Source organism: Mchenga conophoros, linkage group LG19 (assembly GCF_057382185.1).
Source record: "Mchenga conophoros isolate Kocher_MC1m ecotype Shallow Benthic linkage group LG19, M_conophoros_male_GT1.1, whole genome shotgun sequence".
NCBI lineage: Eukaryota > Metazoa > Chordata > Actinopteri > Cichliformes > Cichlidae > Mchenga > Mchenga conophoros.
The window spans coordinates 1,180,435-1,208,024 of record NC_140544.1 but is presented as its reverse complement, the minus strand read 5'-3'; the positions used below and the strand labels follow the sequence as shown (position 1 = coordinate 1,208,024).

Sequence of the window (27,590 nt, the reverse complement as noted above, 5' to 3'; positions counted from 1 at the left end):
TCACCATATCTGATCTCCTGAGTCCTGTGTTTGAGTCTGGCCTGTCTCGTTGGTTATTTGCATTTTGTTTAGAGCACTCAGTTTAATCTTCCTCCTAGTGAAAGCTTTTCTATCCTCAGAAATCTTCAGGGTCAATGCTGTTATCCTCAAACAGTGACAATTCTACTGGATCTGATGGCTTCCTCTGTAGTGGCAATACAACTGGGACACCTGTATGTGGAAGGGTTTGGTGCCACGTGGCCTTACTGGGCAGTAAGGGTCTCCACAAAATCCCTATGTACTTGTTACCAGTGAAAGTTCCTTGATTCAGGGCATTACCTTGATGACAGATTCAGTCAGGAAAGTAGTCTCTGTAGATTTCTGTCTTATGGTCTGGGCTGAGAGATGGGGCCCACAGATGTGCTCTAACCACATAAACTGTCTGGAAATGCTGGCAGTTCATCTGTTGCTAAAACATTTCCTCCCTTGGCTGAAAGGTAATCATGTATTAGTCAGGTAAGAAAATTCTACAGTTGTTGCATACATCAGCAGACAAGCAGGAGGTCCCCTAGGTTACACACACTAGCATACAGTGACCATTGACAGTAGGCAGAGACCTCCTTTGTTTGGTACAGCGGTAAATACAGTGGGTAAAATACGTATTTTTTCTAACTATGTATATATATAACATTAAAAAAAAGTGCTATTGATAAATCTCACCAGATGTCAGTAACAACCCGTCCAATCCATACATGCAAAGAAATCAAACCGTAGATGTCCAACATTGCTCATCAGAACCTTTAGTAGTGTCAGCAGTGGTTTTCCCAACATTAAGGTTGTGAAGGTCTTATTCTATCCATCATAAGATGTTTCTTGTGCGACACCTTGGCAATGACACACCTTTTTATAGGTCGCCATTTGGGACTGAACTAGCTGATATGAATTTGCATGAAGTTGCAGGATTGTTTTCTAATTACTAAAGGATTTCAGCTGGTGTCGTGACTTCCCCTTTTTACACCTCCACTTCGTCATGTGTTCAATACGTTTTCCCTGCGTCATTTCTCATTATTACACTTAATTTGTGGAAATCTATGATTTGATGTCTTTGCACGTGTAGGTTAGATGGATTGTTAGCAACATCTGGTGAGAACTGCATTTCAGTCCTCTGTTGTAGTGATTATATCATTTCTGCAGTTTCTGGTTGAAATGGATGAGGCCTTCTCACCGATCAAGGTGCATCTGGCAGATATTTCTGGGTAATATTTTCTGGACATCTGGAAAAGGAAAGGAAGACTGTCGGCTGCCTTTTATTGTCTGCCTTTCGCCCCTGAAGAGCAAAACCGGCTCCATACCTTATGTTGAGTCTTTGCGCTGCAGATTGACATGGACAGAGCTCAGGGTATTTAGACAGAATGACCACTTACCTTTATCCATTATGGCACCTGGCCTGCTGGTGCCATAATGGTGTTTGTGGTTCTGATAAGGCCACGCTGGAGGTCTCGTTATAATGAGACAACTACTTGTGCTAATTGGACAACCAGGGTTGTAGCCATAGCATAAGTGTTTATTTTAGTTAATTATAATAAATTTGCAGAGCAGACATGCTTAGGATAAATTAAGCAGTTTTTATATTTCTCAATCCAAATACCTCTGTCTCCTCTTGGAGATTTTTTTTTTTTGGTGTATACAGTGGATTATTATACTATGAATATTTCCTGAACCACTAGTTCAGTGCCACTCCAGTGGACAGGTATAGGTAAATATACACGTTTAACAGACTTTGAACTCGTCACAGATACAAAGATGCCGCTGCTGTTAGTTCAACATCTTCCCGTGCCTCCTTTTTATCACCTTCCTTTACTCCCGTTTCACTTCTGCTTATCCCTCCATTCTTCCCTCATTGTCTAATCCTTTTATCCATGAACACACCGCCCTCTGAAGCTCACACAAACACACATGGTTTTCCAGCCTTTATTTTCTGTCCTCACCAACTGTGTGAAGAGGATGAACATAGAGATACGCAAATGCATTCTACACTCAGCTCCTGTGGCTCTGGTCTGTACCACAGATGAACTAATGCATCTAATTTGCTAACTGGTCCATTTGGTGGGACTGCACATTTGTGTAGATCGTGGGCGGTGGTGAGCATCAGCCTATCCCAGAGCAGCATTTCCCTCAGGCTGTCAGAGGCGCATTACCATGGTGATGTCATCCTCAAGCTGTGAGTTTGCCAGCATCCCACAAGGCTCCCGATTACTGGAAGGGAGGCGAGTGAGAGGAGAGAAGATCGATCTGATAATTAGGCAATAAGTGACAAACTGACGCCACGGTTTCGTTCTGAGGAACCTCAAAATTAGCTTCCAAACATATTTTGCGAGAACCGTCTAGGCAGTTTGAAGACTTTTGACCAGACGGAGATAAAAGAGCAGTATGTCATCTCTGTTTTGTTGTAGCAATGATATGAAGATTATGAATAATGCACGTTGGATATTTTTGTTCTCTTTCTTCAGTCCATCCATTTTCTTAACAGCTAAATCAGCTTCGGGTCATGGAGGTCAGCAACCTATTCAAGCTGTGAAAAAGAATTTACCCCGTCCTGATTCCACCTTAAATGTTTTAGACCATCAAACAAATTCTACTATTAGACAAAGACAACCTGGGTAAATACAAAATACAGCTTTAAAATGATGATTTCATTTATTAAGCTATTTACACCTGAGTAGATGTGGACGTTGTCTTTTTTTAAACAGTTATCTGTATTTTCTTCAGTAGTACTTAAACACCAAACTACACACCTCGTGTCCTGTGGATGGCGCTATTGTAACCCTAGAGCAGAAATGTTTTGTCACAGGATAAAGGCGATCACTGTTGATCTGCTGTGACCTTTCTCTGTCAGAGGGCAACAGATGCCCCTGAGGATAACAGAGGAACTGGATTCACTCACTGTACGAGTCAAAGGCCAAGGATTTGTTCAGACACAGATTTATTTACACAGCTTTTTCTTCAGGTTAAGTTAAAGGTTGTTTTCTTTTGTTACAATATCTTCATCTACACAGAAATGATCTTTATAACCAAGCAAACCTGGATGTTCTGTACCACAAATACAAATTAATTTGAAAACATAATAAAAGTAAACTTTGAGTGGTCGTGTTACACTGAGTCACACCTTTCTCTGAACTGTTAACTAACCTGATTTCTGTTGTTGCTTGTTTTTCCCTGGCTCAAAATGGGCCTTCGGTTTAAGCATAATCGCTCGTTGTATGGCCGAGGCCGTCTGTGTTACTTAAGATTATTCCTGATTATTTGATGAACAAAAATAATTGATTATTCCATCGTTTAGCCGTGTAATTGGACAAAAGTCTTCTGCCTTATTAATAGAGTATTAATAAATATTCAAATGAGAGGTATTTTAAAATGAACTGCTCTTTGGTTTACAATTTAGAAATGCAATGTTTTAAAAACTGTGTACAATCTCTGTCAAGCAAAAAAAACCTAGCGTGGCTTTTACACGATATATTAAAATTAAATTGAAATAAATGATCTCAAGTACGATAATTTCAAATAAAACAATCTAAACTAAAGCATAAAGTAAAATTACCTATACTCTGTCTTCTTGGAAGGCTTTCTTACATTAATAGGTGGCAAAAATCATCTGCTGGATGACATAGATTTGTGTGTGTGTGTGTGTGTTTAATGAGTGTGTGTTGGTAGCCTTTTAAAGAGGTGGTGACTGTAATGAAGAAAAGTGGGCATGTCAACATTAGAATTTCTGTGCTTTGATGCAAAAACAGATGTTATAATGGTGTAGATCAGGGGTGTCGAACTCCAGGCCTCGAGGGCCGGTCCTGCAGGGTTTAGATCTCACCCTGGGTCAACACACCTGAATCAGATGATTAGTTCATCACCAGGCCTCTGGAGAACGTCAGGACATGTTGAGGTCATTTATCCATTTAAATCAGCTGTGTTGGATCAAGGACACATCTAAAACCTGCAGGACACCGGCCCTCGAGGCCTGGAGTTCGACAGCTGTGGTGTAGATGTTAATAATTAATGTTAATAATAATTCAGTGGCCCAGGTCAGTAGCCCGTGTACATTTTTATTGGCCTGTAGGGGAAAAAAAGCTTGTATTTTTATATTTTTAAGATTTTAATACAACTTTATTCAGATAATATTTTCTCTTAAAATCTGAAAAATATTGTACAAAAGTAAAATAACAAAAGCCAGACATAAATATGGTCTAGTACACCCATGCCCCCCTTTAGACTCACCCCTGTTTGTTGCAGGTCACTGCCTCAGCCTTCAGCAGGCGGCCCAACTTCACCATCGTCCCAAACTTTCATTACTGATGGAGCAGCTACAACGTTCGCTTCTCTTCATGTCAGTTTGTTGATCAGGTGTTTTTTCCACTGGGTCCTGTGGTTGGGGGTTTGTTGTGTTGATGTGAGTACGGCTGGCAGCGGGACTGTGTGAATAGTGAGCCTCAGTAAAGCGTGCTGCAAAGCACGAAAATGTCTCCGTGTCTGCCGTGGCGTTTCACAGGTGCGTCAGCATCTAAGGAAACAGTTCGCATCGAGGATTTCTGATAATATAATCCAGTTATTCCAATAACTCCAGGAGTCGTTGCAGCCTTATTAAAACAAAAGAAATCATTTCTCACTGAAGCCATAGGACAAAGGTCAAAATTTAGAAATTGCATTTTTTTAAACTTCTGATGTTCAATATCAGTTTTTCATTTAAAATAATTTTTAAAATAATTTAATGGCACGAGGCTTTCTGTTTTACATTTTTCGTTTTTCAACCTCTCTACATGTGAAAGCAGCATTTCCCCCAAAACGTCTTCTTTTTATTACTTATCTCCAAATATTAGAACTAAAAGCTTTTTACTGCGTATAGTCTTGGATATGAATTTACATTCAGAGACTCATATTGTGTAAGTGCTGCTGTTGTGCTATCTTGATAGAATTTGTGCTGATTTCAGTATGAAAGCCATGCAGAATAAGTAATGTATATGAATAAAATGTATAAATGCAAACTTAGTATTTTTGAAACACCGCATTAACAGTGTGGCTCTGGTGATGGCGCTTGTTACAAAAAGGCGTCCTGGTGCATGGCTAAGCAGAAAGACTCATCTGGTAATCTCTGGTGACTTGTTCCTGTCATTGCTTTGTCATCATCGTCCAGATGACACTCATGTCAAACGGTCCTATGGGAGCATGCTGCGTGGCTGTATGTGTGTGCGCCCTGGAGTGTTTTCATGTGTGTCTGCTGGAGGTTAGAGAGGTTAAGGGGAGCTAATTTCATGCCTCTTTATTTGCACTGGCCTCAGGAGACGAGCTCTATAAGCATTATCACTTCCAGCTGGTTCAAATGGGACAGACGGGACAGGACTGCCAGCACAGACATGCAGACACGTAGAGACCAGAGCACAGAAGATGCTTTCTAGAGGCTTAGGGTGTCATTTGTTTTTATTGATGTTTTTCATTTAGATTTTATAGACATGTGTATCGTATTCTGTTTGTTCGTAACTGTTTTGTTATATTTTAGCTGCAGTTTGAAGATACATTGTATTAATATGATTCCTGTTATTTTTGCAGGACCTTTGTGTTGACATTGGTTCATTTTTCTTTCAGAAGTAAAACCAAAACAGGAATCTCTGACTCTGAAGCTCTGTAAACAGGAATTAAATGCACTATGTGGCCAGAAATGTTTGTGCATCTGCCTTCACAAGTATACGAACATGAGTGACATCCTGTTATTTATTCCTAAGGTTTTAACTGGCAGCTGTAATAGCTTCAAGCCTTCTGGTTTGGTTGTAAGTTAATGGGAATTTCTGACCATCCTTCCAGAAGCGCATTCGTGCTGCAGCATTGCGTGTTCCTTTCACTGGAACTGAGGGGCAGAGCCCATCTCCTGAGAAACACCACATCTGGCAAACTCTGACTGGTCCATCGCCAGACAGAGAACCATCAATCATCACTTGAGGGAACATGTTTACACTAGAGTCTAGTTGTGGCGTGCTTTACACTGCATTGCCTTGTACAGCTTGGATGCAGCTACTCAGCCATGAAAGCTCAGCTCATGAAGCTGTCTGTGCACCGTTGTAGAGCTAATCTCAAGACCTCATGAAGTTTGCAGCTCTGTAGTGAAGGACTCTGCACACTATGCATCCGCTGACCTGCTCTGTGATTTCACGTGGACAGTTGGTATGACATCACGGTACCACACAGTGGTGCCAGTCACAGCTGCTCCTTGTACCATGCAGTTTGAAGTTTCCTAGACGTCTAAATGAGTTACATGACATTAAAAGACACTCAACACTGCTGAAATCCATCCAGTAACAAATCAGACTGTGTGACACAAGGAGCAAAAACAGACGCTGTGACAAGGGTTGAGAGGAAGATGCCCTATATGCACACTAGAGGGCAACGAGGGAGCTCGGGAAAAGGAGGCACAGGTGAAAAGAAACTGGGTAACGAACAATGAAGAAAAAAAACGAGTGATAAATAGCAGAAGTCAAAACCTGGGGGGCAGACAGAGACTTAATGTTCACACCTGACTGAAGTCCTACGGTGGGACCTTAGACAGCTGTGAGTAAACAAATACCCACAAAGCTCAGTGAACTAAAGTAGTAATGTAGTCCATCCCAGGCGCAGCCCTCTGACCCGTATCCTAAATTTGTTGCATTTTCAGCAAAGAGATCATCAGTAGATTTATTTCTATTGCAGTAGATTCTCTCTGTGGTTGTTTGTGCTTTTTGTAAGTAGAAATTTGTAAAGGATTGATAGAAATAAGTCATACTCTATGCTGAACACCATTGTCATATAAATTAATGGTTGAACAGCTGAATGTTTTAATATATTTTTGCAAATAGCAGTATTTTATGTAAACACTTCATGTCATGATTCAAATTACCAGTAAAACCAAAATGTACTCGATAGCTTTTTGCTCCTGTTTCAACATAACAATGACAACATGAACAAAAGGAATAGTTTGTCTGCTCTGCTGTGCCACAGTTGTCAACTTGCCATGATCTCCAGTGTGTCAGTGCTCCCAAAGACACGCTTCAAGCTTTTACCTCGTCTCTTTAGCAAGTTTACTGGTACAGTAACATTTTAAAGCACTGGGACGAAGTGCCATGCCACACATCGAACAGTGTTTAGCCTTCATTGTCCCTGAAAGTCTTCATTTCTGCAACAACCTTGATACATTTTAATCAACTGTCATGATTGTTTTCCGTCACCTCCTGCAGGTGCACAGGCGATCGGCAGAGCGTCTTCGAGACTTGTGCTGTGCCAACCGGGGCACTTTTATCAAAGTGGGCCAGCACCTTGGTGCTCTGGACTACCTGCTGCCCGAGGAGTACACATCTACCCTAAAGGTGCTCCACAGCCGAGCTCCTGAGAGCAGCATGGAGGAGATCCAGCAGGTTATCAGAGAAGACCTTGGCAAGGAAGTAAGAGCAGATAAACTTGATCTACTGTAAGACCAAATGTTGTAGGCATGAACCTTTGTGATTTTTCACATGAGCCTGTCTTAATTGTGTGCGTATGTGTGAGTTTTAACATTACGTTGTGTGCTTCACCTCTCATGATAAGGCATCCTAACAACAGTGATTTCACCCTAATTTCCAATCTAGACATAAATGTAAAAACAGACGTATTAACAGTGGAACATTTGAAAACATCTGAACAACAGCCATCCTCACTTATGTCAAATTTTATTTCATTCAAGTGAGCAGAAAGATGGGTGACAACGGTCCCCGCAGTGAGGCCGACTATACATGACACAGGAGTGAAAGATGATGGCTGATCTACATTTATGGGTGTCTCTCACTCTTAGAGAGAAACTTGGGTACTTTTTTGAAAAAGATTAAAAGTCTGAGACGGAATTTTATATGAAAGACGGATGCAGCCTCAGTGACCTCGCCACTGTCTCTATAAAGTGTTTTGTTCTTGCCGTCTTGGTGTTTTGAAGCCACACAGTATCTACCCGAGGCATTTCAGAGAGGAGCTGTGGCAGTTGTTTGGCTTGAAGCAACATTTCCACATTTCAACTTTCCCCCCCTCAAAACAGTATTTCCACTTTTTCTCCACATGGACACACATTTTCCTTTTTCTTAATGGGCCCATATCACATATCTCTGTCGTGTGGATGTGACGAGTAAGGGCTGAATCTGCAAAATAGGCTGACAGCTCGTCAGTTTCTTGATGTTTTATCTGTTTTTTTCTTTTTTTTAAAACAAAATGAAGTCTTTAAACAAGTGAAAGTGTTTAGTGAGGTTTTACGTGACGAGAGCTGAGGGTTGTTTTCTCAGAGACCTGTGGACAACTGCATGTCTTCCACTGGTGATTGGAGAGAATGACACAACATATGTGAAAATTCCAACATTAGGAAACAGAGTCATAGTACAGAATCAGGGAGTCCAGCTGTCAGATAAGAGGACTCTGTCAGCATCGTAGCAGATTTATTCCAGTAAAGAATGACTTTTACCAAACACCTTTATGTTTGCCTTTCATTCGGTCTGTAGTTTAATCATTTTTATTTGGAGTTTCTTTCACTGTAATAGTCGGAGCATCTCTGTGCACGTGTTCTCGTAGCAAGCTGAGAAGTGGGGACGAATAAATCAGTTTAAAACTGCTAAATGACAACCGAGAGGCTGTTAATGCTGCTGTTAGTGTGGAGCACAACATTCAAACTGCTGGTGATGGCAGCCTTTTAGAACTGCAGGAGGAAAGCAATTATTCTGTTATTTTTAGACACAGTGTGTCGCTCTTCCCCTTCTCCTGTGTGTGCATGTGCTACAAGAACGGGTTTGGTAGGTGAACGCGGTGTTCCTACGACTGTTTAGGCAACCACGTTAGGGTTGGATTATGCTGACACAGCATTAATGAATCATTGTTGAGACCTTCATGATAAAATTCACAGTGCAATAATGGTAGATACCAAAATAATGCATATCAGTGATTTACAACCATGGGTAATGCTAGCCATTATTTGAGAACTAGTGTAATATTCATAGTAAACTGCGCAGTCCTTCTCAGTAACCCGCAGAAACAAGGAGAATCGACCTTTTCTCTAATTGCTCTCAGATACATCAGTCTTCTCTTGTTCATGTTTTTAATTAGGTCCACATTCAGTTTGATGTCTTCCAGAGTAGGGCATCATTAACGCTGAAAAGATAGTAATATAATTTGTGTGTCTACAAAGAAGGTAGCAGAATGAATCAGCCCCCCTCGCTTCTGGAGTGGCAGGAGAAGAAGTGACGCTGATGAGCAGCTCTGGAGGCAGCAGCGAAGCTTCGCCATCATTTCCGATCGACTACACATTTATCTTTTTAAATATGTGTGCATTCTAACGTCAGATGGATTTTCTCATGTATAAGTGGTTTGTCACGAGCAGTATGTGGTCTGCTGCTGTTTTCAGCGCCATATGTGGTGAGATGTGCATCGGCGCTGTGCATGCATGTGAGGAACGTTGCCTTGTTTCTGGTTCTCATTTCCCTCTAGAGTAAACCTGCTAAACATGCACAATATGTTCTTTTACTCTGCATGTACTACTACAACTACAACAAACACAACAACTACATCTTGAACAACAACAACCGGAGCTTCCATGGCAGCTGATAATAACTGTAACGACTAAGATTTGCAAAATACCCAAGAACACCATATTCTACAGCAGAGGTCGTGTTATCATCTGGGTTCTGCCAGTAGGTGGCAGACTGCTGCCTACTGGGAATCTGCACTTTCTGTTTTCCCCATGGATAAAGACAAAGAAGTAGGGCTCCAGCTGCCAGCTTTAGCCACCTTTCGGCTTGCCTCGCGATCCATGTTGGCTTAGAACAGCTGATTATAATAGCATGTTTGGATTTAAAGCCACATACTAGCAGCTGCTGTAGTTATATTTACCATCATCTATTTGTAGTTATTAATTTATACCATATACGATTAACTTAGTGACTAATGTTACTTACAGTAGTATTAAAAACTGAGATTACAGAAAAGTACGTTGGTCTTGATCATTTTTATTTTTTTTAATAAACTGTATATTTGGTATTTGTATGAATAAGCTTTAGTAAGCTGATACTTTATTAATGTGGTATTAAAATGGATATAAAACACACGTATAAATAAAAGTTGAGATTTTTCAAAATAAACTGACTCACGTGAAATAGTATACAGAGTGTTTACAGACGAGAAGCTAAAAAGAGCCGTCGGGTGCTAAAAAATGAACCTTAGAACAGGCCGTGTGGTAAATACTCACAAAGAAAGCTGCAGACTAATGAGAGTCTGTTGATCACAACCGACCAACCAACCCGATGATGTCACGCTCTATACTGGGACAGGATGTTTTAAAACTAACTTTAAGAATCCAGCTTCACACACACTGTTACATCTATGTCGGTTTTTAAGAGCAGGTGAGCCTTTATATGTTTTGCAGCTTTAGTTCCTGCTTATTACACAGAAACTACCACAAATGTAATTATTACCTGAACCACATGCTATGAACTTACACCACTGAGGGAGTAGCTAACTGTAGCTAATGTTACTGGAGGCTAAGGTTGCAAAAAAACAAGGTTGTGTTGAAATAAGATGACATTATTATAATAAATATGGATAAACAACCAGATGTCGTTAATATGACTGTCAGATAACACTGATATAATTAAGCACCCTATGTTCAACAGTTCATTCAGACTGTAGCTATGTGAGTGAATGTTATCATGGTTTATTTCTAATGATAGACATGAAATATTCCAAAAGAAAATTGAAAAAGATGAATTAATTAATTTACTTCATGCAAAGTTATAATGATGTGAAACTGTTGCTCAAACAACTTCAATCATTCTTGGTTTAATTTCAAAAATCTAATTTTCCAGTATGGAAGAACCCTGGGCTGGAGAAGTAGGAGAACATGGATGGGATCTTACTTTTGTGTACTGGACATTTTAAATATCTGTTCCATAACTACTTTCTGTCCAAGCTGAAATATTTTTCCCGCACTGTGTTGTCATCCATATATAAGGTGTGGTGTGAAAGGGGGTCCTCTGCAATCCCATCAAAGTCTGAGGTATTCGTATAAATTATTCCTTTAAAATTTGGAAAAAACGATGTTAAATAGACCTTTATATTCTGTGATCCATGATAAAACAATAATTATTGTTTTCTTATTCTTCCTGTCTTTGAAACATGTGGATTTGGATCAGTGTTTCCAGCTCAGTCCAGACTTCCTGATGCTTGTAATCATTTGTTAGTGTTAGCTCCTGTGTAATAAGCAGGAATTTATCACAGGTATTTTGGGTAACAATCACACTTTAATAACCTATTAAAGCAAACTTAATGTGCTATTGAATAGAAACAGACAGGTTTGTATTTTGCATTTGTTTCCTGATATTAAGCAAAATCTACCAGAGAGATGTAAACATTTACTCAACCAGAGCATTAAACATAATATTGACATCATTGCTTCTAAGCAAGGCAGACTTCTGGGAACCTAAGGTAGGATTAATTCAAACATTATAATATAGTAATACTACCCAAATGTGCTAAAACAGCAGCCAGTATTACAGTGTTATTATGAGGTTATTACAGTTTATCTCTGTATAAAAATGGTAAAATCCAAACTCGCAGACATTACTTCTTGTAGCTGGCAGGTTATCATGTTGTTACTAAGGTATTATGTTACTGTCATTAATAATTTTTGCCTCATGGACATGCCATTTTGACATTTCCACATTATTCCTCTGTTTTTGGGCCCCTATTTTCCAATTACATACAGTTTAGTACTATTACACTCTTTAACTGCTGTTGCTGCTTGAGAATACTTGTATATTAACTGGTTATTACTTTGATAACTAAGTGGTAATAACTTGTGTTGGCCTTGTTACCTGACTATTATCGCTTTATTACCGAGCTGTAATAGAAAGTGCTGCTATTAAAAAGACATTAAAGCACTACAGTCACTGAGCTCAAACAGGCAAATCTGAATTAAACGGACTTACTCTAAGTCCTGCTTAGAGCTTGATAGAAGCCAGCTGTCTTCCTCACAGATCTTTAGGGCCAGGTGGCTTCTTTACAACTTCTCAGGACTACCATGACCTGGATGACTGAGGACCCACACAGACATCTTGTCACAGTGTAATGAAATGCGTCAACGATACAGAGGCCCATTCTTTCAGTTTCACATGTTTGTGTCCGTCTGCTGCTCAAAGTAAAGCGTTAGCTGCAGTTGTGACCTTGTAGTGATCACAGATGCACTCCAACATCTTAATAACTGAAACAAGGCTTCGTCATTTTTCACCCAGCGAGGAAATAAAAGCCTCACATTTACCAGCCATCGCTACGGCGTACGTTATGCAGTAGTGTCCATAAAGACAAACTCAGTGGTCCAAGCTGTCAAACTGTACGTGTAGCTGCTGCTTTACACAATGGTGGGATAAAAAGTGAAAGGACAGTGTGTATACGTCGTATTGTTCGTATGTTACATCTGCATTGCATTAAGACGGGGAGGAGGATATTGGAGTTTTCAGAGCTGAGCCTTTCACTTCTTTTCCTCTGCTAAGTAATCTGTTTTTATTTCTTCTCTTCTGCACTGTAATGATTCATGTCACCTCCTCCAGCTGGGCCCGTGGCGCGCCGCCATGGAGAAAAATGACCACCTTACTGCAGATACAGACACCAGTGTGTTGCCATTTAACTGGGAGACCTCAGGGGCCATTTTATTTGTGCCACAACTCATTTCAGGGAACGTATGTCACTGTGGGTCTGCCCTGTGGGAGCAGGCCCCACATGCACACATTACCATGTTTATTAACAACACAGCTGAGATTAAGTAGTGAGTGTGTAGGAGAGTACATGAATCAGAGGCTGCAAACAGGGCGCTGATTACAGAAGCTGTACAGTGATAAAGAGTTGGACTGTTGCTGTCAAGCCTTTTTTTCAACATCGTTTTTACAATAATGTAAATTTTAAGAATCGCAGATGTTTAAATTTCACTGGGATTCCTCCGATTTTTCACAGCTCCCTAAAGTGACAGGTTCATCTAGAAATTACACGTTTACTTAACCCATGAAGGCTCTCTTTGCATGTCAGATCCCACTGGATGCTCCTTCTCACAGTGGGCAGACATTGGTAAGCAAAGACAATTTCATTCCATTTAGCATATTTGCATAATGAATAACTCTGTTGTTCCCACACAGTCTCATGCTGCATGCATAATTCATTGTCCTATGGCATCTTCCACATGCCTCCCGGTCAGCCTGCGCCCGATGGGCCGACATCGTGTTCAAATTAGTCTCTTTTCATGTTTCACTAGGAAAAAAAAGCAGGGCAATTGTCCCAGTGATGACGTGAAAATATCAGTGCGAGCCTGCCGAACACGATGCTGTGGTAGATGAGGGTGGTAACACTTATACAGTCCCAGCCTGCACTCTTCACCCATTCATACATTTCTAATATTCACACACCTGCAGGACTCACCGACCTTGTATCAGTTCTTAGTTGGGCCACGCTGAACAGGCAGTTACTGATTACTGACAATCGGCAGGCATTGATCAGTCAGAATGCCAATCACACTTTGAGTCTGATCATAGACAGAGTGGAGATTTGTGTGGAAACGGGTTAAATTTGCTTTTGTTCCCACTGCAGAGACGCGTCTCTGAATGATAAACGTTAATGTACTGCATTTATCGATTGCTCTTCCAGCCTTAAAGCCCCTGTCCCCCTCTGTCCCTAAAGACAAATACATGTAGACACCAGTAGGACCTTCTGTTCAGGGTGAGTCCCTTTGTGTGCTAAAACATGAGAACTTCACTGATTTTAAAGTAAATTAAATGTCTGTATTAAAAACATTTCCTCACAGGTTTTATTTTTTGCGTCCCTGGAAAATATTTCCGACTGTATTTGTGTGATCTGTGTGAGTTTGTGTTTTTGTTTTGCTGTGTATGTACAGTGGGGCAAAAAAGTATTTAGTCAGCCACCGATTGTGCAAGTTCCCCCACCTAAAATGATGACAGAGGTCAGTAATTTGCACCAGAGGTACACTTCAACTGTGAGAGACAGAATGTGAAAGAAAAATCCATGAATCCACATGGTAGGATTTGTAAAGAATTTATTGGTAAATCAGGGTGGAAAATAAGTATTTGGTCAATAACAAAAATACAACTCAATACTTTGTAACATAACCTTTGTTGGCAATAACAGAGGTCAAACGTTTACTATAGGTCTTTACCAGGTTTGCACACACAGTAGCTGGTATTTTGGCCCATTCCTCCATGCAGATCTTCTCGAGAGCAGTGATGTTTTGGGGCTGTCGCCGAGCAACACGGACTTTCAACTCCCGCCACAGATTTTCTATGGGGTTGAGGTCTGGAGACTGGCTAGGCCACTCCAGGACTTTCAAATGCTTCTTACGGAGCCACTCCTTTGTTGCCCGGGCGGTGTGTTTTGGATCATTGTCATGTTGGAAGACCCAGCCTCGTTTCATCTTCAAAGTTCTCACTGATGGAAGGAGGTTTTGGCTCAAAATCTCACGATACATGGCCCCATTCATTCTGTCCTTAACACGGATCAGTGGTCCTGTCCCCTTGGCAGAAAAACAGCCCCATAGCATGATGTTTCCACCCCCATGCTTCACAGTAGGTATGGTGTTCTTGGGATGCAACTCAGTATTCTTCTTCCTCCAAACACGACGAGTTGAGTTTATACCAAAAAGTTCTACTTTGGTTTCATCTGACCACATGACATTCTCCCAATCCTCTGCTGTATCATCCATGTGCTCTCTGGCAAACTTCAGACGGGCCTGGACATGCACTGGCTTCAGCAGCGGAACACGTCTGGCACTGCGGGATTTGATTCCCTGCCGTTGTAGTGTGTTACTGATGGTGACCTTTGTTACTTTGGTCCCAGCTCTCTGCAGGTCATTCACCAGGTCCCCCCGTGTGGTTCTGGGATCTTTGCTCACCGTTCTCATGATCATTTTGACCCCACGGGATGAGATCTTGCGTGGAGCCCCAGATCGAGGGAGATTATCAGTGGTCTTGTATGTCTTCCATTTTCTGATGATTGCTCCCACAGTTGATTTTTTCACACCAAGCTGCTTGCCTATTGTAGATTCACTCTTCCCAGTCTGGTGCAGGTCTACAATACTTTTCCTGGTGTCCTTCGAAAGCTCTTTGGTCTTGGCCATGGCGGAGTTTGGAGTCTGACTGTTTGAGGCTGTGGACAGGTGTCTTTTATACAGATGATGAGTTCAAACAGGTGCCATTCATACAGGTAACGAGTGGGGGACAGAAAAGCTTCTTACAGAAGACGTTACAGGTCTGTGAGAGCCAGAGATTTTCCTTGTTTGAGGTGACCAAATACTTATTTTCCACCCTGATTTACGAATAAATTCTTTACAAATCCTACCATGTGGATTCATGGATTTTTTTTTCACATTCTGTCTCTCACAGTTGAAGTGTACCTCTGGTGCAAATTACTGACCTCTGTCATCATTTTAAGTGGGGGAACTTGCACAATCGGTGGCTGACTAAATACTTTTTTGCCCCACTGTATTTAAAATGTCTCTTAATCTAATTGTTTCATATGTTGGAGTATGATGACCTCTCTTGGCTGCTGTAGATTTTATTCAGCTGGAAAGTGACTAACAGTCGGTTAACAAATATGTTCTCATATGTAATGATCTTCCTATAACGATTGTAACGTCTGTGTGTACCCAGTGAAACTTTGCACAAACATCGTCATACATACAGCAAATATTAACATCTGATATGAAAAAAACAGATATCATGAATCATACATTAAACATACAAGTCTCAGTTCTGGTTTTTAAATTTCCCTTTCACCTGTGAATGCAGTGTCATGTTCAGCGCATGTGACCAGCACTAAACTTAACAGTCAGCAGGATATGAATCTGTGTGAATCACAACTCAATACAGAAGAATTTGAAAAAGCGCCACTGGTTTTTGCAACTTTATTTTACATAATTTTAAAAATTATTTGCAAAACAAAGTGATGATGCAGTTTTATTCCCCAGTGTTCAGTTTCAGCTCAAGGCCTAATTGATTCCAAGTTTTAATGAAAACCTCAGTATTGCTCCTGCTAAATGCTACAAACACCTTGTAAAACAGTGTGACAGACTAACCCTGTGCTACAGTATGTTTGACTTTTGAAATTTGCTCTCCCAAAGCTGACAATCAGATGATTAAGATAGGTTTTTAACATCACACATCACGTTTTTTCTTCAGAAAAATCCTTTTCAGCACCTCCCAAATTACAGGTTAATGAAGCGAACCCTGAATCACTCATGACTGAACCTCATATATCTCATCCAAGTCAGATTTTAATTCAGTTTGACTTAATATAGCACCAAATCACAGCAACAGTCGTCTGTCAGATCCAGGCTCAGGGAGGGGCAGCCGTGACCAGTTGGGGGTGAGGGGAGGGAAACAAAAGACACAATGCTGAAGAAACCAGAGATGAATAATAGTTTAAATGCAGAGTGGTATAAAAACACAGAGAGTAAAAAGAGGGGATTGAAGAAGAAACACTCATGCATCATGGGAAGCCCCTAGGCCAGTGGTCTGCAACCTTTAACACCAAAGAGCCACTTGGACCCGGTTTCCCCGCAAAAGAAAACACTGGGAGCCACAAATACTTTTTGACATCTAAAATGAAGATAACACTGTATATATGGTTTTTTACTTTTATGCTTTGTGGCAGTCACAAAGCGCTGTACACAAATATTAAAATAAACAATACAATCAATAGACATTATACACAATGTAAAAGATCAAATGTAAAGAATGTAAAGAATATAAAATACATAGATCAACAAAAGGCTTGTTTGAACAGAAAAGTTTTTAACTGCTTTTTAAAAGAATCCACAGAGCAACTAAGGTGTGCTGCTTATGAAATCCATGAAGTGCTACAGAGAAAGTTACATTTTATTTATGTAATTAACACATTTTGAACTCTTAAAGAAATATAACAAAAGCAAAGGCACCCAGCTGAACTAAAATGATCCAGCAAACAAAAACTGTTGTGAGCCGCCCCCTTATATCGCCTTTGGGCTTTTGGAGCCTTGACCTGACTTTTAAAAAGTAATTGGAAAAAAAAACTCTATGCTGCTAAAAAATGAAAAATAGATATTTGCAAAATTCTGCCTAAATATGTATTTTACCTGGTTAATGTGTGTGGCGGGGCGTGGTCTGCAGCGCCGCTGCAGGGGAGGCGGACGCACCTGAGCGGCACCCGCAATCACGCCTCGCCGCCTTAACGTCTGTGCTCTCTCTGCTGTTGTGTTGTCGGGCTGTGAGCTGAAAAGCTACAGCCGGCTGTGTGCGTATAGCAACCGTGTGTGAAAAGTGGTCAGTAAAGAGATGCTGAAAAGCGTGTTCATGGAAACATCGTCGGGTCTGCCGTGATATGTTTACAATAAGACTTATGGTCCCGAACCTCTGCGCACAGCGTCTGCAAATCGGGGCTGTACGAAGTCACTTTCATCTTTACGCAGGACTGTAAGCTGTCGTCTGTGAGGCGTGAGCGGTGTTTGTTTTAACATAGTTCACGGTGGAGCTGCTGACATAATGTGGATCCGAAGATCCATAACTGGCCTAACTGGGGTCGAAAGTCTCGATAAATGCACGGCGTTTCGGCGAGTATACCGGCTTCCGCGAGTGTGACGCTTATTTTGAGCAATGAAAAAAAATAACCACCCGGATCCGCGGGTTGCTGACCCCTGCCCTAGGCCTAATGCAGTGTAAGGCTGTGCCTCCCACTCTGCTTTCAAACGCCCGAGGAACCACAAGAAGACCAGCAGCCGAAGAAGACAGACCTGAGGTCTTTAAGATAAGATGGGCCTGATTATGTAAGACCCCAGGGAAAAGGATTTGAAATTTAATACTGGTTTTATCTGGGGGGACAATAATGAGCCAGTGTGAGGGGAAACGTCCTGCTAGTCCCTTTCAGTAGGACACTGCAGCAACTGAAGGTGTTTCAGGGAGTTTTTAGGATAACCTGACAATAATAAACTACAATTGTCAAACTAAGTAATAAATGCATTGACTAATTTGTCACTGTGACACAGGATGATTCTAATAATAATAATCTGGTTGGATACATTGTTTCTAATATACAATAACCACAGTTTGATCTGAATTTGGAAGCAGGATGTTAGCGCTCATCCAGGTCTTTATGTCTTTAAGGCATTCATGTGATGTAAAAAGGTGTGTGTCACCTGGTGTCATGGGTAGATAAAGCTGGGTATCATCTGCATAGCAATGAAAATGTATGTTATGGATTCTAATAATACTGCCTGTATAAACATGTGCAGAACTCTTTGATAGTTTGGACTTTTATTACCAACTGCTTTTTGTATTCTTCAACTGTTCATTGTCTTACTGACTAATTTAGTAAACTTTTAATAATCATAACCCCCATTTGCATTTTTATCTGACAAAACTGTTCAAAAATATATAATTTTCATAGCATGGACATATTTAATAGAAACATTTAAACATAAAAGGCAACCCAAGGACTTGAAGATAGTGTGTTACTGTAAGAGCAGCTGTGATTTTGATGTGTTTTACCTGCTGTAGACCGTCATCACAAAGTATTTATTTTAAAAACAGAAGTATTTTACTTCCCCACTCAGCTGTCTTATGTTCTTACTTTACAGTCGGTTATGGAGTTAACTGTGCCAATTTCAGACTCAATTATGGTTTCCGTTGCTTTTTGATTTTGCGAGGGAAACTTCTCAGCAGATTTTATTGTGATGGGGCCACTTATTGATTCTCGGAGTGTGTGAAACAAACAGGGTGGCAGTGTGTTAAAAATCAGATGCAAAGGTGGGAAAACACAATCTGAGGCAATCCAGTGCATAACAAGAGGATGTGCAGGATGCTAGCAGGCAGGGTGTGTGTGTGTGTGCGTGTACTTTGATGTTGTTCCCATCTCCTAATTCTTCACCTCTTTCCCTTCATAATCCCTCATCCCCCCTCTGTCTCCTCCAGTTGTCAGAATTATTTCTCTCCTTTGAAGAGAAGCCTCAGGGTGCAGCTTCCTTAGCACAGGTCCACAAGGCAGTGCTACATGATGGAAAGACGGTGGCAGTCAAGATCCAACACCCCAAAGTCCAGAAACAAAGCGCCAACGACATCCTAGTAATGGAAGTGAGTCTCTGTCTGTTCAACTGCTTTTGAATGAGTTAGGACATGTGGGGCTGGTCCATTGGCCTAATGCAAATCAATCAGTTTAAACTTATGATCAGTTTATTGACAACAACTTTGTCAGCTAGTAGGTTTATCATTAACGCTGTCATTGAATTCAAGTGTTCCAGTCGCTTCCGTGCCAGACGAACATTTTTGAAACAATAGGCAGTTCACAGGAGCTTAGCCAGCAGGTACCAGGGTAGGATGCCACCTGTGCAACAAGTCCAGCTGTCACCTTTCTGCACAATGAACTATTCCACAGCAAACTGTAAGTGGTATAATAACAAAGTGGAAGCTACTATGTACCATGTATATCTGTTGAATTTTGAGCTGAATTCAAGTATTCCTTATAGCCTGAAAAGATGACTTTTCACATTTACTGTTCAACCACATTTTGAAAGAAAGGAATATTTTGTAAAAGCCTCGTCAGCTGATTCCACCCAGAGAAACACCCCTCGTCCGGTATCGAGATCGTTGTATTGTGACGTGGTTGTTCTAACCTCATGCACGTTAGCAGATTTGACGACACTCCTTTAGAGCAACAGGAAGACATTTTGCATCTGTTTTTACATGCTGAGCAGTTCTAACCTTGACTAATGAACTCAGAAGAGCCTCTTTCACAAGTGATGAAGCTCATCTCGTCTGCTGTTCCAAACAGCACTTTAGCCAGGAGCGCAGCTAAGTGCCGGCATTAAGTGATGATGTAGAGAGTTGCTGAACAGCAATTTTCTGTCCTCACACTTGATTTGCTTAGTAATGATCTTTGCAGGGAGAGTCTAATCAGCCACTCTTATGATATGTATTAATATGTTGAGAGGGTACCGTTGTATATATGTTTGCTGTTTTATTATGCTTACAGTGAGACTGATTCTTCTTTTTTGGATATATGTATTTAATTTGAAGGTGTTGTTGAAGGCGGTTCATTGGCTCTTCCCGGACTTTGCCTTAATGTGGTTGGTGGAGGAGGCCAAGAAAAACATGCCTCTGGAGCTGGACTTCCTTAACGAGGGACGCAATGCTGAGAAGGTGGCCGACATGTTGGCCCACTTTCACTTTCTTAAGGTACTGATATGGGCATGCATGAAAATGAGACTTCCCTTTAGAGTAACAGTGTAACAGTTTTGTGTACACATGTATTCTAAACAGCTGGTTTTAATTTAAGGCCTTTGATTTATAAAATATGATTCTTACAGTTAACAGAGGTCAGAGTTTTTATGGTCTATGAGAGCTTCCCGTTTGCTGCGTTGTCAGTTATCATTAAATTTTTCTGGTGCTGTTTTTGAGACTTGCTTTTCTTTGTTCGGTTTTTATGTTCTTACAGTTAGAAATGTTACTTTTTTTTTTTATTCTTTCTTGTCACGGTGTATTGTGCATTTTTATTGCTTCAATTTAACTTGACAGAGACATAAAATTTGGCAGAATAAAAGATGATTTTGTTCAAATTTGGTCCAATAACAAATGTAATTGTTAATTGTTTTCACAGGCTCATCTGTCATTCTGCCGACTTTTATGTTTCTTACTCACATTTTTCTCCTGTAAACTGTAATGAGTGGAATTTAACTAATTGTCAACTGAATGTTACTAAATAACCTAAAGTACACTAGATTTACTCCTTTGAAGCAGTTGTTTCATTTCATTTAAAATAGTACCAGGATAAGAACTGAGCCTTCTAATGAACCTCTGCTAAACAGCTTCACAGGAGACTGAACAGTGAGTAAATGTGAAAAAGATATAGAGGATAAACCTGCACATCCCATCGTCTGTTGCACATCTCTCTGTCCAGATTCCCATGATCCACTGGAATCTCTCCACCAAGAGAATCCTGACCATGGAGTTTGCAGACGGGGGCCAAGTCAATGACAGGGATTACATGCAGACACATGGCATCAATGTCAATGAGGTACTGCCTGCACTCTGATGGTTAATGGTTAATAGCTTACTGACTAATATTCAAGGTCGTGCAGGTGTGAGCTGTGTGCGACGGTTGTCCCCCCTCCCACCCGTCTGTATCTACACAGGACGTGTCCTGACATCCTGTGTGTCATCTTTTCACCCCTCAGCTGTAAAAGGCTGATGGGTACTGTCATCACCACCTGGGTGGGAGGGCACTGTGGACACCCATTAATGTGAATCCAAACTCTCATGAAGGAAGTCACTTAGCATTTTCAAACTGATACCATAAGTGTGTCTACTAAAAGTCTCTGAGATGTTTGAATCCCAGTGACTTTAACCTCACGGTCAATGTCAGAGGCCAAATTTTCTGAAAATCTTGTGAACACAATAAATCGAGAAAGGTACCACCTAGGATCTTTAAATTAATACTATTGGTGCATCTACTAGGAAGCTAAGGGGTAGCACTGGCGGCTACCAGTATTTTTATTTATGCACAACTGTTTTAGTAGCAAAACGCATTAAACACAGGAAAGAGTGTTCATAGCAAAACTAAAAATAGTATTTCTGGCCAACTTTTGTCCATGAAAATTTCATGCTAACACTGACTACAAATCTGTAAAAAAGAAAAGAAAAGAAACAAACGCCTGCAGGACAAGGAAACAGTCCTGTAGGCTATGTAGGTGTTAGTGCCTCATCGGGTGTCCTTCCCCCAGCCAGGAGGGCTCCCTGTCAGTGGTCGGCTTAGCGTTGAGTCAGCATAGCCTGCTAGCTCAGGAAAGGATTCCAGCGAGGACGGGTCACAGTCCAACATCACTGCGCTCTCTCAGTCACAATAAGGTCCCTCGGTCACAGTGAACTTTTGTGTGGTTCGGAAGAAGAAAAGAAAAAAAAAAAAGAAGTAACTTGACTCAAAGAGCTCCGCAACGTCGACCTCTGGCAGGCGCCATCTTGGATATCAGTACTCCAGGAACCACCTCTGTGTGTGGAGTGAAGCTGTGAAACAGTGTAAGTGAAGAACTGAGGCAACGCCGCAGCATGACGCCGTTTAAAAATATGGTTTTTGCAAATCCTTGTAATTGTCTTGATTCTGTTCACCTGTTCGTTCGGTCTCCCTCCTCTTGTCTCCACTTTACTCCAGAACATTATGTTTATTGTTTCTGACTATTGTATTTTCTAAAACCTAAAGAGAATTATGGATTTGATCAACTGGTCTCTGAATGCTATTGACACCCTTTTCTCAACGAGAAGTCTGGGCTCGGGAGAGCCCGAGTGTCCTGGAGGTACTTTCCCTGCCGGATACACGATGGACGGGTGGCAGAAATGGAGGATCGTGTGCCTGGCGGGACTGTCGATCGAGGACGCTGAAGATATCGACCTATTCGAAACCATGATAACAGGGTTCTTGCTGATCGGAGCTGGCTTGGCCCTGGCTTATCGGAGAATTAAGAAAGCGGAACCGGCTGTTCAAACTCCCACAAGACTGTCCGCTGGGATGAGGTGCGACTTCACAGAAAGGGCTCACTGAGTGCAGCACGGTTAAGACCTTGGAGAAGCTTACGGCTGCCATGAATACTCAGAATAACCTCTGAGCGTACATTGGATTACATCAGGGAAAAGTCCACTTCGAACAACACCTCTGAGTGGTAGTCAGATTACATCTTGGAGCAGCTGACTGCGGTCGTGAGGTCTCAGAATCTGCTCTTTGAGCACAAGAATGACAAGACCACAGAGCACAAGTTTGATAACATCATGGAGAAACTTGCGGTTCTCCAACGGGAGATTGAGAGACCAGTGTTGGAGTGTTAAAGAACAGCTTTGAAATTCTCATGACCATCATAATGCGGCTATCCCATCGGCGCCAGCTGTGGGCTCAAAGCCGGAGCCGAACAAAAACTCCCTGTAACGACTGTGTTGAGTTTGTTCTTCCCATCCCATGCAAGGCCAACTGGGTTGGCTGGAAGACTGTTTACTTAGCCTGGCAGGGCGAAGGACACTGTCTCAGCTGAACTATGGACACACACACACATACATATACTGATACTGATAAGCACTCACTGACGCATCACCCTCCCTACCCTGGATCCAATGCCACCTCCAACGCTTACCTCCCCTCTGATGTGGACATCGGGTCAGCTGGAGGCGCAGTCGAAAGATTGCAGCGGTCCCAGATCAGATGTACACACTGGAACTCTTTCCCATGTTGCTGTCTGTGTTTATTGTGCTGTGGTGTGTTGATATCTGTGCATTCCTGTATTATCCTTCTGTGTTACACATTTCAATGTTTTTTTTCCTCGCTACCTAGCCTGACCTGTCTCCCCAATGTGATGTTTGTATTGTATGTACGGTCGGCAAGGTCTGTCATCTCGGTTGTGGGCAAAAGACCTGCAACTGACAAATAAAGGCCATCTCTCATCTCTCATCTCACCTGATTAGTAGGTTAGTGCTTTTCCTGCCGTCAGCTTTGAAGGCTTTTTTTCCCTCTTTGTCTTTGTAGTAATTAAACTGCATTTTTCTTGGACTCACTGCCATCAGACTCATTTATTTCTTCTGCATTTGGGTCAAAAAGACAGAAAAACTTCTACATTTTCTTTCTTGAACAGCACAAACCAAGAACTGCTGAACTCTTATTTTAAGCTTCTTCTCTCTTCTTCTTTTTCTGATTTAACTTTACACATTCCCCTTCATGTTTTCAACAGATCTCAGAAAACCTGGGCAAGATGTACAGTGAAATGATCTTTGTCCACGGCTTTGTTCACTGTGACCCCCACCCAGGCAATGTGCTGGTCCGAAAGTGTCCGCAGACCAAAAAGAACGAGATTGTTCTGCTTGATCACGGCCTGTATCAGGTGGGAAATCTCGATCTTGCCTGTGCAGAAAGAAAATGCCATTTGTTCCAATATTGCTGTCCATTTTTCATGCTGTTGGCTGAGGCCTTGAGTCAAAGGGTAGACGGCTAAGATGCACATGAAAAATAAACATACACACTTTAACAGGCACACTTTTATTAGAGCTACACAGGATAAAAGCTTTTTGATAAACAACTCATTTGATGTTGTTCTCAGCAGAGTGCTGTGTTTGAATGCACCACCGCCTTAATAATACAGGCACATGTGTGCACTCATGTCCTAGACACACAAACAAACACACACACTCCTTGATTATTAACACACTCGTTCTTTCAAACACCCACAGTCTGATACAGACATGGACCATTCTTCCATAAGTTTATTTTCTGCCTATTTCTTTGTGCATAAAGAGGATTTTAGTAATAAATATGCAACTCCATCATTTTTGACACACAGTACCAGTACACAGAGACTTCCCTTGGATCATAATAGCACCAATTTATTCCTAATGATTTGAGATTTCATCTGTGATTTTGGAGAAGAATATTAATCAAGCTAAGATAGACACACATACACATACTCATGTTCAGTGTTATTACCAGTAGGATACTATGCAGGGCTTTTGTGCTCCAAGTGCTGGAGTTGGTAAATGGTTCTTAGCAGGGGGATTAAATATGCCTAAAGTAAGAAATGCATTAAGAGATGAAGCAGATTTCTCTCTTTTTGTAACCCTAAGCCCTAAAAGCCTGAAGAGACACTGTGGTAACTGCTTGGACACCTTGGTTTGTGAATGTGATAACTTCAAACTTCAAATCTCAGTGACCTCGACGTCAGAAGTCAAGTTTTCTGAAAAAAATGTGAATGCATTAACCCAAGAAGGAAGTCGCCTAGGATGTTCAAGTTGATACCACAGGTGCATCTACTGAAAATCTCAGATGGGTTCAAGTCTCAGTGACCTCAGTGATCTACTACAGTGTAAAACAGTGAATATAGTGCTGGTATTACTGCCCAGCCTCTTACCTGTGAACCAGTCACTCTTAATCACATATTCTCTGCTGCCTCCATAGGTTCTGCAACCAGACTTCAGGTTGAACTACTGTCAGCTGTGGCAGGCTTTGATTAAGGGCGACATGTCAGGGGTGGAGCGTTACAGCCGCAGACTGGGCGCTGGGGATCTGTACCCCCTCTTTGCCTGTGTACTGACTGCTCGGTCCTGGAAGGCGGTGAATGCCGGTATTAGTTCTGTACCTGTCACCCGTTCCGAGGTATGAACTTGTACACACTCAAGCTTACTGTTACTTCATCATCTTATCCTCTCAATTTGACCTGAAACCATGACAGACTGGTATTACTGTTTTATTACTACTGCTGTGAATAAGAGTAAATTGTAGTGTAATGGATCATTTTAGGTTTTGGCTTTGACACCGTTGCTGGGTTGATTGTACATTGGTCCACTGGTAATGCCTCAGCGCTCCAGTAGGGGGATTCATGCAAATAAGAAAAGAATGCAATGATTTGCAAATGAATTCAACCCATATTTTATTTGCAGAAACACAGAAACACAGAAAATACATCAAATGTTGAAACTGAGAAAATGTACCACTTAAAAACAAAAAGCAAACAATATGATGAAGACAGCGAGACAAAACACAATGAGGGTACAAATAACTGCAGAAGTTAACACAACTGCTGGGAACACACAGGTCCAAGCAACTGGGAAACGAGACTGGGAAACTAAAACTGAATATTAAACACACAAGACAAGGGCTACCAAAGTCAGAGAGGAAATAACATAACGGAATACCTAACACAGAGACGAAGGGAAGTGGAGAACTATGGCTGTAAAATTACAAGAGTGTACAGAACCGACAATATCTATAACTGGGGAATAAATACAAATGGAGTACACTACGGTCTACAGGGATAGAAGAGAGAAAACTGTACATAACTGAACATAAACAATGAGTCCAAAATATACAAAATGCTTCGTCAGAGATCCAGGACCCTGACAGAAGCAACAAAACCGTCCTCTCAAAAATATGTTGTCTTAATAGGAGCATATGTGGCCTGTAAACCTGTATGTACTATTCAGCAGGCATGGTGCCTTTCCAGATGTGTACTAATGTACCTCCATGCCACCAGAGATGCAGGCTTCTGAACTGAATGCTGATAATAAGGTCCATCTCCAGTTTATGGTGGAGGACACATTCATTTTGTTGGTACATGGACTGTTATTTTTTTCAATACCTGCTTGGTCAACATTCAGTGAAATTCAGAACAACAACTATCAGGAATTTCTTACAGTCCAATTATTGCTACAAAAAATAAAACGACAACAAAAAGTGAAACAAGATACTGTACTGTGATCCAGTGATCCAGAGGTAGAGCAACAGGTTGTTCTTGTGCTGCCATGATTAGTGCCTCTGTGCTGTCTTTCAGTCCAGCTTTGTCCAGCCACTGGTAGGATTTCTGGATATCAGCCACCTCCTCTATCTGCCGGTGGTACATACCGTGCAGGGGCCTGTCCTTCCATGATGGTTCCTCGTCTCCCTCCTCTTTCTTGGGTTTCTGCTGCCTGAGGTATTCACTGAGCACGTTGGGGCCATCTTCGTGATGTATTCGTGGATGTTCGTTGTCTCATCCTGGACTGTGGTGCTGACACTCACCAGTCCCCGGCCCCCTTCCTTCCGCTTAGCGTACAGCCTCAGGGTGCTGGACTTGGGGTGAAACCCTCCATGCATGGTAAGGAGCTTTCTTGTCTTGATGTCAGTGGCTTCTATCTCCTCCTTTGGCCAGCCTATTACCCCAGCAGGGTACCTGATCACGGGCAGGGCGTACGTGTTGATAGCCCGGATCTTGTAAATGGTAAATGGCCTGCATTTGTATAGCGCTTTTCTAGTCCATAGGACCCCAAAGCGCTTTACACTACATTCAGTCATTCACCCATCCACACACACATTCACACACTGGCGATAGCAAGCTACATTGTAGCCACAGCTGCCCTGGGGCGCACTGACAGAGGATCTTGTTCTTACCGTTCAGCTGACTCCTCAGGACTTGCCTGACCCTCTGCAGGTACTTGGTGGTTGAAGCTTTTCTAGCGGCCTCTTCATGGTTCCCATTCGCCTGCGGGATCCCCAGGTACTTGTAACTGTCCTCTATGTCTGCAATGTTGCCTTCTGGTAGTTCAATCCCCTCCGTTCTGACTACCTTCCCTGTCTTTGTTATCATCCGACTACACTTCTCCAGCCCGAACGACATTCCAATGTCATTGCTGTATAGCCTGGTAGTGTGGATCAGTGAATCGATGTCTCGTTCACTCTTGGCATACAGCTTGATGTCATCCATGTACAGGAGGTGGCTGACAACTGCTCCATTCCGTAGTCGGTATTCGTAGCCAGTCTTGTTAATGATCTCACTGAGGGGGTTCAGGCCTATGCAGAACAGCAGTGGGGACAGAGCATCTCCTTGGTAGATCCCGCACTTGATGGTGACTTGTGCTATGGGCTTGAGGTTGGCCTCCAGTGTTGTCCGCCACATCCCCATTGAGTTCCTGATGAAGGCTCTCAGGGTCCTGTTGATCTTATATAGTTCTAGGCATTCCAGAATCCAGGTGTGGGGCATTGAGTCATAGGCCTTCTTGTAATCAATCCAGGCAGTG

The 27,590-nt window shown here is 41.7% G+C and overlaps 1 protein-coding gene across 3 annotated transcripts in view; it reads left to right on the top strand.

The window, feature by feature from the left end:
• adck1 (aarF domain containing kinase 1) overlaps positions 1-27,590 on the top strand; it is a 90,525-nt gene that overhangs the window by 34,533 nt on the left and 28,402 nt on the right. For all 3 annotated transcript variants that reach the window (XM_085257348.1, XM_085257350.1, XM_085257349.1), the window contains 6 exons: positions 7,230-7,433; positions 18,993-19,151; positions 20,094-20,252; positions 20,974-21,090; positions 23,780-23,929; positions 24,997-25,194. In XM_085257348.1, coding sequence (XP_085113474.1) covers positions 7,230-7,433; positions 18,993-19,151; positions 20,094-20,252; positions 20,974-21,090; positions 23,780-23,929; positions 24,997-25,194 — 987 coding nt within the window. The remainder of the gene's footprint in view (positions 1-7,229; positions 7,434-18,992; positions 19,152-20,093; positions 20,253-20,973; positions 21,091-23,779; positions 23,930-24,996; positions 25,195-27,590) is intronic.